General features: G+C 39.3%; 1 protein-coding gene across 1 annotated transcript in view; it reads right to left on the bottom strand.

The window, feature by feature from the left end:
* Positions 1 to 5,237: 5,237 nt before the first annotated feature.
* LOC104080824 (low-density lipoprotein receptor-related protein 6-like) overlaps positions 5,238 to 16,444 on the bottom strand; it is a gene marked incomplete at both ends in the record, with an annotated part of 60,075 nt that continues 48,868 nt past the window's right edge. Inside the window, 3 exons of the mRNA XM_009583344.1 lie at positions 5,238 to 5,409; positions 5,970 to 6,366; positions 15,956 to 16,152. Of these exons, the coding sequence (XP_009581639.1) occupies positions 5,238 to 5,409; positions 5,970 to 6,366; positions 15,956 to 16,152 (766 nt within the window). The remainder of the gene's footprint in view (positions 5,410 to 5,969; positions 6,367 to 15,955; positions 16,153 to 16,444) is intronic.

Below are 16,444 nucleotides of genomic sequence, written 5' to 3'. Positions count from 1 at the left end.
TTCTTCTTTTCTACTTTTATATTAAAACACTTCGAACAGATGCAAAAGGTACATACCTAAGTGACAAATCTGTAGCATCATGCTCAAAAGCCAAAGTAAGAAAGGAATTTAACTTTTAAATTTTTTTTTTTAGTAATAACAAGCTTACAATGCCAGGAGGTCCTGGCCCAACATTTGGGGCCCACAGATAAGAGGCCACTCAAATTCTTGTATCTGGCTCTTTGACAGTCAGGAGACTTTACTAATATGCGGTATATGACCGTCATTTTTTTGCTTTGTAATATAGTTTTCCTGTCTTAGTCTGCATTGTGAAATTTAATTCTTCCCTAAGTTCATTCAGAAGTTCAAAAGAAACCTCCCAAATGGAAACTATACAAAGTATAAACTAATTTTTTTTTTTAAAAAATAAGCCTTTACTCTACTACTAATTTCAAAAATCTGTAATTTTTCTTAATGCAGGCCTAGCGGGCATTAAGAAATAGCTGGAAATTCTCCGACAAAGTAAGCTTTAAATTTCTGAAACTGGGATGGCGGAGAGGGATCTGTTCCTACCCTCTGCAGCACATACGTGTTGTTCTGTGCTGAACGAAGTTCCCAAGTGCCACAACTATCCAAACCAGATGGATAATGAATTGTGGCCAAAATTAAACAGTAAAGTAACTTCAAATATTTGTTTCAACTACCTTACTTCTCATACCTGCAAAAGCTTAATGGAAGTACACAAAAGCAGCTGTGTTCAACAGCTAGGAATTCAATGGTTTCTGTTTCTCAGTTTTCAAACCTCTGCTTCAAACTAAAAGTGGATGAGGTAGGAGCAGTAATCAGGCTTACAAGTCATCAGCATTTCACAATACAAAGACTAATGCTATGAGCAAAATTTCTCAGTTGGACAATAAATGGTGAATGCTTAGAAAACAAAATTTCCTTATTAGGGTGGCGGTAAAATTGAGGAAGTTGTCATCGGAGGAAAATGTAGCCCTGCAATTTCAGGATTAGAATATGAATTAGAGCATTCTCTAGATGCCAAGCTATTAGCTCCTGGGTCAAACACAAAAAGGTCCTCTCTGTTCAAGATTTTTGTGCTCAAAAAAGTCTTAGCAGCATCCGCTTTCTGTTGTCCGACAAGGCTGGGTTCTGAAGACTTGTGTGTACTTACGCTGAAAAACAGCAGGATATAAGACTTTCCATATTAATCATGAGGATTAGAGAGAGTAATGCCAGGCACGGCTAATAGATTTGGGAATGCAGAAACACTTCAAGTTAGAGCTGCACTCAAAAAAATCACTAGATAATGGTTGGATCTGTATAGGAGGCAGAGAGTCCTTTCTTTAAACTCACCACTAGTAGGTGTAAGTGGGTGTCATCTCTGGCTCTGAGAATGGAGAATAGGAAAGAAGATGAATAAAGAAAAATGAAGCAAAGACTGAAAAATTGTGAGAAATCAGCCATATCATCATTATTTCCTCTTAATGCACACATCCACACATGCACGCAGCCATTTATAATTGCTTTATCAATACGAGCTTTCCTGGCCATTTTAAATCCAACCTATGCCTTAAAACAGGTAGCGTACGTGCTCAGAAGACAAATACTCACTTGAGCAGGAAAACATAAGAACAATTCAACAGAGCAGATCATACATTTTTAACCTCATAGCACGGCAGGAAAATGCTTTAAACCTGTAGCAAGTCAATGAGAAATCTTCCCTACTGGTAAGCACAATAGCAGCCATCCATTTCAATAGAAGTTTATCAGCAGTGAAACCTGACCGAGATAAATGAGGAAGCTGTTGAGCCACAGCCTGCTTCTGCCTGCTGCAGGCTGCCAGATAAAATGGGAACAAAAGCTCCCTGCTGTACCCCCTACCAGTCTCCATTAACCCCTGCTGATGCTTTATTATCATCTGGGGGCTCCAGAACAGCATAGCGTGAATCAGTTTGTAAAAAATAAATAATAAAAGCTCATACGTAGCACAAACAAACCAGAAATATAGCTTGCAAGAAACATTCATTTTTGTAGCGCTACAGTTAAATAATGGTTCTGAGGAATTCCACATACTAAAAACAAAGGGAAAAAAGCACAAGGTATGTAAAATCATGTATGAAAAACTACCTAAAGGCAATAGAGTGCAAGTACACAAATGTGTTTATCCTGCTTTTACCCCTCCTCCCAAATACATACAAACACACACAAGCGAAGCAGGGACCAGGCATATATTCTGATGTCTTCATGTCCAATTCCAAGTTTCATCTTTTGATCCTGTCACAAATATCCTTTTTGTTGCACCTCCTCCAGTGTCCTTTCTCCAAATGTAAGTTTAAAACATTTACTGAAGGTCAAAGCATCTTCTACTAAACTGATACAAAAAGTGGATGGGAAGGGCTGGGAAAGTGTTACAAATCTCCTCAGGATTCATGGTTGCCATAGGAGAGAAAGGCAGTGGGAGGAAAAGGGAAGATTTGAAATGTTAGTAATATTTTAGCTATCATAGATTTAGATAGTGTCATTGCAGCCTGAGATTTCTGTAGCCTACCATAACAAAGTCAATCTCATAAAAGATTACAGAGAGGCCACACAAGATCCTGGGGAAAATTCACTAAGGTTCATCAGTAAAGAAACTCACTGCTACATTTGCATTACTTAGCATGTTAGAGGAGAGGGAGGGGAGGGAGGGGGGAATCTACTTTAGACTGAACCATTCTCTTGGATGAACACCCTCTTCATCCTATAGAGCCTTTCCATGCTTTACTAATTACAGAAACTGTACTGAACTCATACTCTGATCTATCACTATCAGAGGTCATTGATTTTCAACCCATTTCTGCCCCTCTGAAGTGCAGTTAGCAAGCAGCAATATTACATCTAAGGAAGAACATGAAGCTTTTCCTAAAGCTAATGCAACAAGCTAAGAGAATAAAGACTCCCCAAACCTTCAAGGAATAGAATGGCCTCAACACAGGAAAAGTGAGAGGCTGTATGGGTTCAATCCAAAGGTCCACCCATCCCAGTATCCTGTCTCGGAGATTAATCAAAACTTACACTTACAGAACAGCATAATAAAGCAAATACATACTGAAAACTTTTCAAGACGCCTTTTTCATTCTACAACAATTTACAGTTCAGTGATTTGTGGTTCAGAAGGCAATTCTATTTTCTACTAAACTGCAGTGCAATTCCCTTCCACAGACTTACCCAGTCTTCCCAGTAACACATGTAAGCTTTTGACATCCACAACCATTTCCACAACTTACCACACTGTTCGAAGAACCATCTGCTTTTGTTTGTTTTGCACCCATCACCTGCCAGTATCATTTACGAACACCAATTTCTTCTATCAAAAAAGGTGTGTGGGGGGATGTCCTGGTTACCTTATACATAACTTTCTTGATTTTATAGATCTCTGTCACATACCCCTAAATTAACACCTTCTGCAATAAAAAAAAAACAACCCACCCAAATCCTCAAAACTAAAATCCAAAAACACCAAAGGAAAAGCTGTGGGATAATTTCTTCTCTGTTGCTTTAAAGGTGTTAGCCAGGCTTTTTCAAGATTTTCTGCACATTGATAAGAGTTAACAAATGTTAACTTTTTATAAAAAGCAGCAGCAGTAAAATCATAACTCACACTTGGAACCTCATAGGAAAAAAATAACTAGTAATTCTGAAACCTTAAGATGATAAATCTTCTCTGATGCCCTGCATAGATGTTACATGACAACCTGGAACAAACTCATTCTGTTGGCTCACGTTGGTTTAAAAACAATGAAATGGAAATTGTCCCAGCAGACTTTGTGCCAGATCAGATATCTTCTGTCCTGCCACAGACATTGTAATGTTGGCATAAACACTGTATCATGTGTTCTAGCCAGTTTGACAGAATTGCAGCAGTGAGCTCATGCCTGGTCTAGATGAAAATTTCTACCACAAACAGATCCAGCACTGAACAGAATCATTATTAATGAATACGGAACCATGGTCTGAGTAAGACTGAAGCACATGAAAAAATCTCAGTGTTTTGGCAAGCATGAGAGTGGCGAATGCCTAACTTTCCTTTTGCAAAATACACTCAAGTCCAAGACAGTATCAGGGCTGAAGTGCTCAATCTGTTATAAATAAATCTAAGCATAGCTAAGACTCTTTTTCCCCTCTTTCCTCAGAGCTGGTATAATGTTAGGTGAATTATAGACTATGAATCTTGTTTTCTGGACAAAAAACTGCGCTCCCTGAAGCTCTCTCAAGGAGTGCTTCAAAGCAACTCACCTTGCAGGACTGGAGTTACTTCGACTCTGAAGGAGAACAGTTGTGTGACCTTCCAGCACAAGACTATGACTTCACATTGACTTATTTAAGTTATAAATAAATAAAACAATTTCATAAGGCTAGAGAAGATATTGTGCCTAATATGATAAGTGCTGAAAATTATTTGCAATGGTAAGGATTCACTAAGGAAAGCTATAATTCATCAAAAGAAAGGTAAAGCTACCAGGATATAGCAAAGGTAGATGCTGCTACTATGTACCAGGTAATAGCCAGGTCTCCTGCTTCCAGATAAACTTCTGTCTTTTGATAGTAAACTGAACAAATACTAAACAATACTATTTCCTCAAAGACTGACAAAGAGATAATAAATGTCAAATTTGTTCCATAAATGTTATACAAAAAAATAAACACAAGATTTTCAAGGTGGGAGAGAAGAAAAATGGCATTTTTGTTTTCAATTAAAAGTTTCAGCAGAACATACCAGAAAGAAAGGAAAAATCTATCCCCTCGCTGAAATCCTAATAAGACAAGGGAGATGCAAAGTATAAAGGATTTGTGGAAGTACAAATAATTATATGTGAAATGAGATTTATTTCTTTAAATTATATTCTACTAGCATCTAAGCTGAGCAGCGCAAAGAAAGAAAGATAAATTTAACCTACAAACATTACTCCCACTAAGAAGCTTTTTTTCCTGATGACCTAAGAATTGACTTATTTAACAAATCCTTATCATACATTCTTAAAAAGAGGGATCTACTATATGGATATTGCTTCCATTTTACACACAGAAAAATGGAGGAAGAATAATGAGTGACTTGCCCAAAGACAGAGAAGAAACTGAATTGTTTCTTAAAGCACAAATCAACCATTATCCCATTGCCCTTTTGGGCTATATCAGAATTTAAACACCTGGAAAAGTAGAGTAGCTACCTTCCATAACTCCATGGAATTAAAAACACGGGTGCAATTACAAACCTCTATTTTGTCCGTTTTGGCATCTCCCCAGTATATTTTGCTTTCTGCATAATCCAATGCCAGTCCATTTGGCCAGCCAAGCGAGGTATTCACCAGCACAATTCTGTCTGAGCCATCTAATGCTGCCCTCTCGATCTTTGGGATTTCTCCCCAGTCAGTCCAGTACATGTACCTGCAAAGGAAACAAAATCTTAGGAACTCTTATTAATCCAAACTTTCAATATTCACATAGCTTCTTCTGGACTACTGTTCCCCGAAACCACACTGCACACAGAAAAGTACATTTCTAAGCCAAATGTATTTCCTTACGTAAGTAAGGATGCCCAAACCATTCAGAAAGCATTGACGTGTAAACACATTGTACCTTTACACAAAACTCCTATATCAGGCTGCTCAGCAAGACAACATAACCAGTGCTATTAGTTACAATAAACAAACAGATCAACACAGTCCCCAAAAATATTTTTAAACAGGAGAATAAAACCTAAAGACACATAAGATGACTAGCCAAGCAGTCAAAGGGAAGCAGTAGTCCCTCTGCCTCAGGGCCTTAACTTTCAAAGAATCCCAGTATTTTCATTATGAAGACTCAGAAGTTTATCATTGCATCTGCAAACAGGTAGACAGTTCACATCTGCATACAGGTAGACAGTTCACATCTGCATACAGGTAGACAGAGGTGTCTTCTTTACATGACTAATATTTAAAAAATGCTCATGAACAGCTGCTCACCCAACCATGGGATCCAGCACAATAGCTCTGGGTTCTTCCAGGTCTTCTGATACCAAGATTTTTCTCATGGTCCCATTAAGCCTTGTAACTTCAATACGGTCTGTGCCAGTGTCAGTCCAATACAGATTGCGGGCAACCCAGTCCACAGCAATGCCATCAGGATGTGCGATCTGTGCTGTGACGACAAACTGACTACCTGACCCATCGATGAATGAGCGGCGGATGGCCCTAACTTCATCATCGGTCCAATAGATGTATCCTTCCAGAGGATCAAAGTCAATGGCGATGGCATGACGGATGTCCTCCAGTGGCAAAACGATGTCTGTAAAATCTGGGGTGTCTAAGGAAATTCGCCTCAAATCTGTCCGGCGGGCTAGAAGCAGCAGTTCAGTGGCACCTACACAAACAAGACAAAACCACAACCTTCTTACAAACACTGTACAGTAAGCCTGTAAATAGTGAACCTAATTCTGCACCATTTGGTACAAGCTAGTCTAGCTTCCTTGATTTCACAGGACCTAACTAAACTGATGGGCACCAGCACAGAGTTCCACTCAAAGGCTTCAAATGTGAGGTTACTCTTCTGCAGAACAAGTCAGATGTGTTTATAGAGAAAATTCAGTGGTCACTTGCTTGTCCAAAAGGTATTATGTTGGACATGTTTTCTATCCTTATCATTCCCTCCAAAGGTACCGAAACCAGATACACAGTGACTATGCTGCTATTTTATGCAAATCAACATGGCCTGCAGCCTCTTAGATGAAAAATTAATTATATAAATAATTTATGGACTGTTTGCTGTTGTTGGTATAGGGGACAATCACGACAAACAAGCTGCACGTTTCAACAACACCCTTAGAAGGGGAAAAATGTAACTCAGAATGCCATAAGTAAATCTCCTTTGAGAAACTCCTATCAGAGGAATCAGATTTGGGAACTGACAACTGTCCAGTGACCACACAAAGCAGGGCTGTCAGCTTCTCCCATACTTGTTGAGAATAAGCTTATTGAATACATGAAGATAAGTAACAGTGTGTCTTATAAAGTCCTTTTGAGCTGAAACATACAAAAGCCTTGCTGGCTTTTAGGTCAAAAGTCAGAATGACAATAAATAAGTAAGATCAGCTTGCACTGCGGAAGATGTTTTCACATAGGGCAACACAAGCTGTTTAATGGTACACGTGCTGGGCATCTGATCAATGACAGATGTACTTATTGCCTATTCTAATTCATTCTCATTTCATTTTCTATTCTATGTCACTAGATTTCAGTGTAATGAAGGATAAACAACCACCACACCCCATTCCAATTAAATTGGCTTATCAGTTTGGAGTCTCAGGAAGATAAGAGCAACTCAGGCCTCAGGGAAGCCTGAGCTAAGGTGAAAAATGTGTGCATCCTAAATGCAGGGAAAGTGTGTTGCAATGGCTCTCCTCAAACAGTGAGAGGAAAGGATTTGGCAGGGACTGATGTAGGTGTGAAGACAGAAGGCGGGGGAGGAGGGGAGGAGGCGAGGGGAGGAGGCGAGGGTAGGAAAATAAATGCATCACGATTGCAGTGAAAAAGAGCCATCGCCAAGCCACATTCTGTCCATGTCTTGATCTTATAGAGGTATAAATAAGGGCTAGAAGACTAAAAGAGCAACAACTAAAGCAAGTAGGTCGCTGATGAAAAACGAATTTTGGTGTCTGATGCCCAATTTCTTTTTAAAAAAAGTCAGTAATTGTTGTTGGTGCTAGATGAAACCTCACTGCATGCCAAACTTTGGAGAGATGCCAAAGCAGCCATTGCTTCATTTACAGCAAGTTTAACACATTAAAAACATCTAAGACACTTTCACAGCACTGCAAGAAACAGCACCTTTCAACAACTGAAGTTGAGAATATCATTACAAGTGCTCCTGACTGGTAGTCCAGAATGGATTAAGATCAACTTTGGGATCCTCTGTCCTAAAACACCTTGTGTTCAGAAACACATGTACACACTATTCTATTGTTCTTCTAGTGAATAACTCTTATGCATTAATTAATATCAGGAAGAGGGAACCTGTAATTACATGTCTATGCATCCTTCAAAATAATGTTAAGCATGTGATATAGTAAATGGAAAACAGGCATGTTAGTAAGATTTTTCTGTAATTACAGAAGCAACTAATCTTGTCACAGCAGTCTATATGTACATCTGTATTTGTTGCTACTAAATATATCAAACAATTCAGCATCAAGACCCAAGCATTCAGCTGCATTATGGTCATATAAAGTATTAATACATAACTAACCCCAACTATTTAGGTTCAAGTAAGAAGGAAATCTCCAGTACTTTCTCACCAACTTCACAGTCATTTATCCACTTTACCTTTTAAACAAAACTATGAAAATCATATTAAAAAACTCAAACAATAATACCTTTTTGCATTATCTAGTAAAATTAAGGTTGAGCAAACGCACTAACCTCAGATTTCTAAACAGTTAGAAAGCTATATATAGTCTACCATATATAGAAAAAGTGTAAGGCATAATTTAAAAATAATTTGTGTGCTCTAGCTGAAGTTGACAGTCATTTTGAAGAACCAATGCCAGGTCCCCAGAAAAACTCAGTTGAGTTGAGTACAACCATGCCTTTGTTGAAACTCACCCTTAAAATTGACCAACTGACCTTCCAATTCTTCTCAAAGACGACTCATTTCAACAGCTTCAGAATCCTGCTTGTGGGTTGCAACACTGTTCTTTAGTCAAATAACTCACTCTGTCTAAGCTTTAATTCAGCACCAGGAAATGACTGGCTTTCAGCTAACCCATGTTGCATTCTGGATCCCTGAGCTAAGAATTTCATGGTCTTTATTCTGCGGGCTTGGCTAACATTCCAGCCCCCACTAAAACACCACCCCCCAGCCCTCCAACCAAGCAATAAAAAGTTTAAAGCTTACTTTAGAGCTATTACCCACCCATTTGCAAACCGACACCTCAGCTGCTTAGTTAGATCACCAGCGATTCTGTTCAGGGAGTAGCAGCGAAGCATGGTAGGCTGGGGGAAAGATCACTCTGAGTGCCTTCAGAAGGCTTGTCCTGACAATAGCAAAAAATTGCAAATACAAGAGCTGGGCACATTTATGGACTGATCCCATTACCACCTTGATAGCAGTCAAGAAAAAAAGGCAGTCTCAAAACTAAAACAAACAATTTGCACTTGTGGCAACACCAGCTGCACAAAGTTTACCTGGGTAGGCACTGATCACCACTCAGTCAGAAGATTGCTCAAGGTACTCAAGGTTGCCAGAACATAACAGAATCAATTAATTTTGTTCACTTCTATTCCAAAGACCAGTTACGATGCAAAAGCTAAAATGTGACAGCAGGATCTCCAGACTTCTTCACTCTGCCTCTCCAAGAGAAACCCTGCCTCTAATGATGAGCATGATGGAGAACATCATGGGTATGGAATTGTATTTCAAAAAAAGAATGAAAAGGCAGGAAAAGACAATGCAGGTCGCATGCCAGCATAACTTTTTTTTCAATTTAGCAGCACTGACTGGGAGACTGGAATGAGCCACGAACATATAAAACGCCTCAAACCTCAGCTGGCTCAAATGCTTTCAAAAGGTGCATCAAGGCTGCAACCAGAGCTCTGCCCTCAGCATGCATGTGCAGACTTCAGGCAGTTTCTCCCCTAGACACCTCGGACTGCACGTGCAAGGACGGACTGGCCTAGACAGGGGATTTGGAGCAGAGTTTACTGGCCATGCTGCTGTCTTCTCTCTAACTACTGGTTCTCTCTACTGCACCGAACACAAGCATGCCTGTAGACAAAAGCACATCTCAAATACAGCGCTGGGTTTGAGGGCACAGACCACCAGGTGCGGGGGTACGTGCTCACAGCCTTCAAACCATGGTGCACAAAGTTCCGATGCAAATACTTGCAGGCAGAGTATGCACACTGCTGTCCCATATTTAAAGTCAGGTCCTCTGCTCACCCCCCTTGCTGATCTCCCACACAATCATAAGTGATCTTAGCAACCCATAACTTATTTAAAAAAAAAACTCTCCCAAATTATTCAAATTGGGGACAAAGTTCAAGATTCTTTTTAGCAGTGCCTCAAGTCATGGGGTATTCAGGATAGTTAGCAATTTTTCTAAAATCAAGTCCTTTACTTAAGATGTCTAAATATGGACACAAAAGCTTTACTCCAAACTCTTATTTTTGAGAGCTTTAGCCTACTTTTATTAAGCACTTCGAAAGCTGGGATTACAAGCTCACGGATGGCACATTACATTAGTCCTGGAACTAATACTTTCCTCAAAAAGTCAGTATTAAAAATCAAAATAATTTAAATCTATGTGCTAGTTGAAGTTAAGGGAAGGGGGAGAAAAGCGGAAACAGAGCAAGCATGCAGATACATGCAACGGCGTAGCTTTAAAGTCCAATGCCTAATGCACTGCTAACCTTTACAATTAATTACATCTTCTCAGTGATATACAGACCTCAGTCATTTATAAGTTATTGAACTTAAAAACCATCAGTGGTTGCTGAGGCTAGTACAGCTACACAAACACACGCTCAGGAATTCATACATAAGAAGTGCTAGACCTAGAACACGTACAATGCATTCTCTGTATCTGAGAAATCAAGATTGTTAACACATCCTCAATAGAATTACCACACATTTGACTAAAAGATTTCTTTCCTAAATGTCTTTCCCCAATTATAAAGTTGCTGTTGTCAGAGAGCCTTTGATACTATAATACAAACAAGACTTTTTCATCTAGGCAAGCTCAACCTTAAAACTGCAAAGGCAAAAGGACATGTATCTGAAATTAATCATAGATTTTTTCTTTCCTTTAAAAGAAATGAAAGAATTAGGGTGTTAAATTAACATCTTGATCTGTGCAGTCAAATCAGGGTTCTGGCTACTCCTGACAAAGCACATTTCCCATGGGGCAGCCCTGAATTGCAAAAGGAAGTGCAAATTTCTGATTACTGCCTCCAGGCCTACAAAGGAAATAAGATGAGAGCATCCATGGGCAAAATAAAGACTTTTTTCCTGGAAGAGAACAGAATGGCCAAAGCAAGGCTGAAATGGAAGTCTGAGGCAGTGCTTTTTCTTCATGAGGAAACTCGCATCTCCTTGCTCAGCTGAAGTCACCATTGGTTTTCTCAGTACAAACCACAATCTGTACTGGTAGTAGCAAATGTGGGAAATAAGTAAAATTCACTACAGGCAAAGTCAGAAGCTGAGCACATGCACAGAGAGATCTTTGAGCACTAATAAGAATGTAACTCCAATGACAAACTTGTAAGACAAACCTAAATTTTCTTATAAAAATGACTATCAAACAGGTCATTTAAACGTAGCACTGCCAAACTCAGAACAGCAGTGCCTATAACACTGAAAAAAAGAAATCCCAGTATGTCCTGCAGAAGAGGACAATAAATTATCAAGAATATGACAACAGTAGGTAAAAGCCCCCTGGTAGAAGTACCTGGGTGCTCAAATAGGAGTCTTTGCTTCGGACATTACTGACCGAGGAATAGCTGGCCATGAAAACTGCTTATTCTGCCTCTCTTTTCTTTGAGGGACAGGGATTTACAAACCTTCACCTAGACAATGGGGTAGCCAAGAGCTTGCTACAAGCCCAGATCTCAGTTAAATAAATGTCTTGTTTTGTAAGGGGAATAGAAATTAAGACATGAACAACCAGCCAGTATTATCAGTTATTAGAAAAATAGCTAATTTTATTCCAAGTTATCACCCTTTCCTGAAACACTACGGAGAAGTGTTTCTAAATGGGGGGGGGGGGGAAGGGGGGGGTGTATTCTATTCATAGCCCTCACAAGAAATGGTAAAACTCCTCTAAGGTGTGATGAAAAAAAAACCTACAAAAAACAGAGAAAGTAACACTGGGAGAAAGGGGAGGGAGGAAAAGATTTCCTATAAACCAAGATTATTCAAAAATGCTAGGTTGTCATGGAAACTGCTCAGGGAGGGTCAGCCAGCCTCACCTTTGGCTGCAAGGATCATCTGTCAATGCCAAAGCACTGCAAACACCACAAACACGCACTCAAAATTCACTCGTCAAAATCTTTCCAGTCCAGGCTGGTGCTCTCATCAGCACAGCATGAAATGGAGTTCTCTCCTCAAAGAGGCTCCTTTCAGCATAAAACAATTCGGTTTAGGAACCAGTCTGATTTTAGTCTACTGCTAGAAGACAGAACGGTCTTAAAGAAGAAAAACTCTTAGCCTCATTTTTCACCTTTCTTCACCTGTAAGTCATTCCCCCTCCTTCCTTTCCCAAAAGTCATATATATGTTCTAATTGCAAACAGAGATTTAATCACTTGGTGTTTCAGTCTATTGCGGCATAATAGATATATACTGAAACAATCCAAGGTAAAAATGCTCAGTTCTCAGGGTTCAGCTCTGTTTTCACAGCAGATACAGTAAACAGGCAAATACAAAGGGAAAAAAACAACCCAAGAAACCACAACCAACCCCCCACCCCACACACCTGAAAAAAATAAAATAAATGTACTTCCCCAGGGTCACTGAGCAGCCTAAGAAAGGTAGTTAACACACAAACATGTACAGATTTACATCTCGAAATCTGGTCTGTGGCTAGTCTGGCTCTGTTCGACTGCCATGCTCTCCTCCCTTCCCTGAATCAATAACTGCAGCCTTCACAAGTACGAGAAGAAATTCCAGTGAATCTCTGCCTTGAAGAGCTCTGGAAAGTTGTACGTCACTCGCCAAAGCCATAAGCCTACCACCTGCACCTCTCTTCAGTAAGAAGAGTGAAAAAACCGTCAAAAATATTTCATTATTTCGGTGTAAGCTCAGCTCTAAATGCTGAACCTGAAGCTTCCTCACACTCCTCCCAGAAGTTAGCTCTACATGGGATCATCGAAGTTAAGTGAGATCAATGGATCTGATGCATAGTAGGTTGTTTCACTTGGGTTACATGCTAACTCGTTTCTAAGTCCAAGAAGCAGTGGTATGCAACACTCACTGAGCTAAATAAACACAGACTCAGTTTTCTGTGTGCACCCCCCCTCCCCTCCATTTCTCTTCTTGAAAAGGGAGGGGCAGAGTGTTTTGTAAAGATGCAATAGCAGAATGGTGGTTAAAAATGCAACATTATATTAACAAGCATAAGATAAATAAATGTTCTTATATAAAGTTTTTTGCATATAGATGGACAACATGCTGTAGTAAATTGATTAACAAAATTTCTGATAAAATGGGAGCTGTATTTTGTGAGCCAAATATACTTTATGGCTGACTGGGAACATACAATTTGGCTTCTCATGTGTTCAGGGAGTGGGAGAAAAGAGCAATAGCTATAAATTCTGAGACATAAGGAATGGCTGAGAAAGTGAACTGATAATTTTGAGTATCTCTGCATGAGAAGTTAAAGTCCTTTTAATAAGGTTTTGGGTTTGTTTTTTTTTTAAATACCATTCCTCTACCTGCTTCTGGTAATTTACTTTGATACACTAGAAAGGTGCCATTCAGCACTTCAGCACAGGGCAGTTAACCTGGGTGGTAGGTTGGGTCCATGAAGACACGGGGCTGAACCTGAGCAGGGAAGCGAGCACTTCTATGATACAACAACCTGTTCCTTGGAACACAGCACACAGGGAGCAAAAAGATACAGCCCCTCTTGCCTGAAGTTCCTGGCCCTTTTCCTATCAGCAGTAAGTCAAAGGGAAGCAATTTCTCTCTTGATCTCTCCAAGGCTTGTACCAACTGTTGTGCTTAGTACTTCAGCCTCTGCTGCCTTACCTTTCTACCTTTGCTTGGCAAGTGATCAAACCTTCTACCACTCCCCGTCCCCCACACGGACTTTTTGTGTAGCACTGCTTTTGGAAACATGCCTGTATTGGGTAAAAACTGCTTTAGCTATCTGCTGCCACAAGCATATCAAGTATTTTTAAAAAAGCACACGAATTTCTGACTAAATGACCAACCTGGAGCAGTATTATTAAAGCCTGTTCCTTGTGCTGGCGAAATGGAAGAAAAACATGTTGTGCATGTATTGGTAAGTTCTTACAAATAATTCTGCAAGGCTAATTTGGGAGCTGCTCTTGAGTTTTTCACATAAAAGCAGCAATTTATTTCAACAAGGTTCACACAGACACAAATAGCCACACAAAAATAATCAGCAGAGAGCATGAAATAGCATGAAATTAAAGAAAACACTGAACAGTAGCTGACAAGCCTAGAAGAATTTGTAAAATATAAAATGACAATTTAACAAAAATTATTTCTGTACACATTTTATTTAGCCTATTTACAGTAAATTCTGCTCTTTCTGTTTCTTCCTCCATTCACCTTTGTCATAGAGAGGTGATCTGCATAAAAGATGGTTATTTATGAATGAGGTAATTATCTCCCAGTGTTTATTTTGATCCTGTTAATGTACTACAGCAACAACAGCACAATGTCACAAGACCTATACTTATAAAATATAACAACTTAAAATCATATACATTAGCCCACAATGAGACACTAAAAGCAGTTTGGGGTGAGCACTAGCAGCCCTAAGTCTCAATCCCATCTTGGGTTTTAAGGCTGAAACACTTTCAACACCTCTAAAAACTATGCCATTCTTTTCAGTTCTATATACAGATGTAGGTGCCTAACTTTATCCATGTGAACTGAAAGACATTCCGGGTGTACGTGTATATAATAAACGGACATCTAATCTTAAAAAAAAAAAAGAATTGCTTTCATTGTACAATCCTATTAGCCAAATGCATGAAAAAATGCATGAAAAATAATGTTAGAAACATTTTAAAGACAACAGAGGAGGTAGGTATCATTTTCTCTAAGAAAATGGAACAACAGAGCCCCCCAAAAACTTGCAGGGAATTAGTGAGAGACAGAACTGCAACCTAAATTTTGTAACTGGAGGTAACCTGTTCTTCAGCCATAAGCCTCTTTGTTTTTTGAAAAGTAGAGGGCATTTTCCAATCACTTTTATCTGTACTGCAAAAGCATGCATCATTCCATAATTTGCCACCCCTAATATGCATTATGTAGTGAAGCTGGAAGAACCCCTTTCCCTCCAAAAACTACTTTGTGCTTAATCTAAAAGGATTTTTAAAAACAAAGCCTACCATCTTTGCAGGTCTTTCCATTCTCAAGGAGTTTCACACCAGTGGGACATGCACACTGATAAGAGGGCTTGGTAGGAGACATCAAACACAAGTGGGAGCAGCCACCATTATTAATTCCACATGGGTTTGTAGCTGTTAAACATAAATCGCACAGATTAATGCTTCTGATAACGAATGACCTCATCTCCTGTGTTAAGACACATACGGCATTTGAGTGGTAGAATCGGTGGCAGCAACACAGATTAAAGAAGGAAATGATAAACACAGAACAAGGAAAAATTAATTCCAAGTGTTGAGTAGTGGAGTATTTATGGTACCAAAATGCATGGATGTTGAACGTTTCCTTTCTTGGGGAAGTAACACTTAGCTCTAAACAAGAGCCTTGTTTCAGCTCTGCCCTTCTCATTTTCACAAACTATTCAGCATGTCGGTACTGAATGTATAGTAGATTGTATATATAAGAACAAAATGCAAACACAGTAAATTAACACAATGGTTAAGACAGTGGTTATTACACAGAACTAGTCTTGCTTAATATCATCTGCCAAATTAACACTACTTTCCATTCAGGAACTACTACTTGGAAAAAATAAAAATACCACGTTGCCTAAAGTTATGGCACATGAAATAGAAAAAGGAATACAACAGGACAAATGTGGCAGGCAGAAAAAAAGCAAGAGATTTTTTTTTTTAAACTTAAAAAAACAATGTAGAGAATATTTGGTTTCTCTTTGGGTCTTTTCCCAATCTCTGCATTGGAAAAATTGTATCATGACGTGAGTGAAGCCACCCACCGCCATACAGAAAGATTAATTAAGATTTTTGCAAATCAGTTCCAACTTACAGTTAAAAAAAGAAAGCAAGACAGCTTACCATTTGGCTGCCTCTTTTGGCTGAAAGCATGGATATCCATGGGAGAGAAGATGTTGGAATGTATTTCACGCAGGTCCTCCCCGGAGTACTTGCTGCAGGCCAAGATCGAATGCGTGTTCCAGTCAGTCCAGTACAACGTGTCCCCAAACAGCGTCAAAGCAAAAGGATGTGGAAGGGAGCCTTTAACCACCGCTTGCCTAATAGAGTACAGGGAAGAAAATGAATGCTCAAACACAATTCATGCTACGGTTTTGCTTGAACATAGCTTTTTGTGAAAAGAAGTTTTACAGTGCAAGTACTGTTGATCAAAACTTTCTATTTATTTACGGTGAACAAATATAGTGCACCCAGTTTGGGGAATGATATGGGGGAACAACACAAGAGTCCTATTTCCAGGCTGCCTACTGATGCTGAGATGGCCAAGAGATGCCAACTGAAATCCTTCCTTAGGTCTGTGGCTATTTCTTAGCACCCTTTTAACATTCAATA

This window comes from Fulmarus glacialis, unplaced genomic scaffold (assembly GCF_000690835.1).
Source record: "Fulmarus glacialis isolate BGI_N327 unplaced genomic scaffold, ASM69083v1 scaffold15078, whole genome shotgun sequence".
Taxonomy (NCBI): domain Eukaryota; kingdom Metazoa; phylum Chordata; class Aves; order Procellariiformes; family Procellariidae; genus Fulmarus; species Fulmarus glacialis.
Note: the sequence above shows the minus strand (reverse complement) of the source record. Positions and strands in the feature narration are given on the sequence as shown.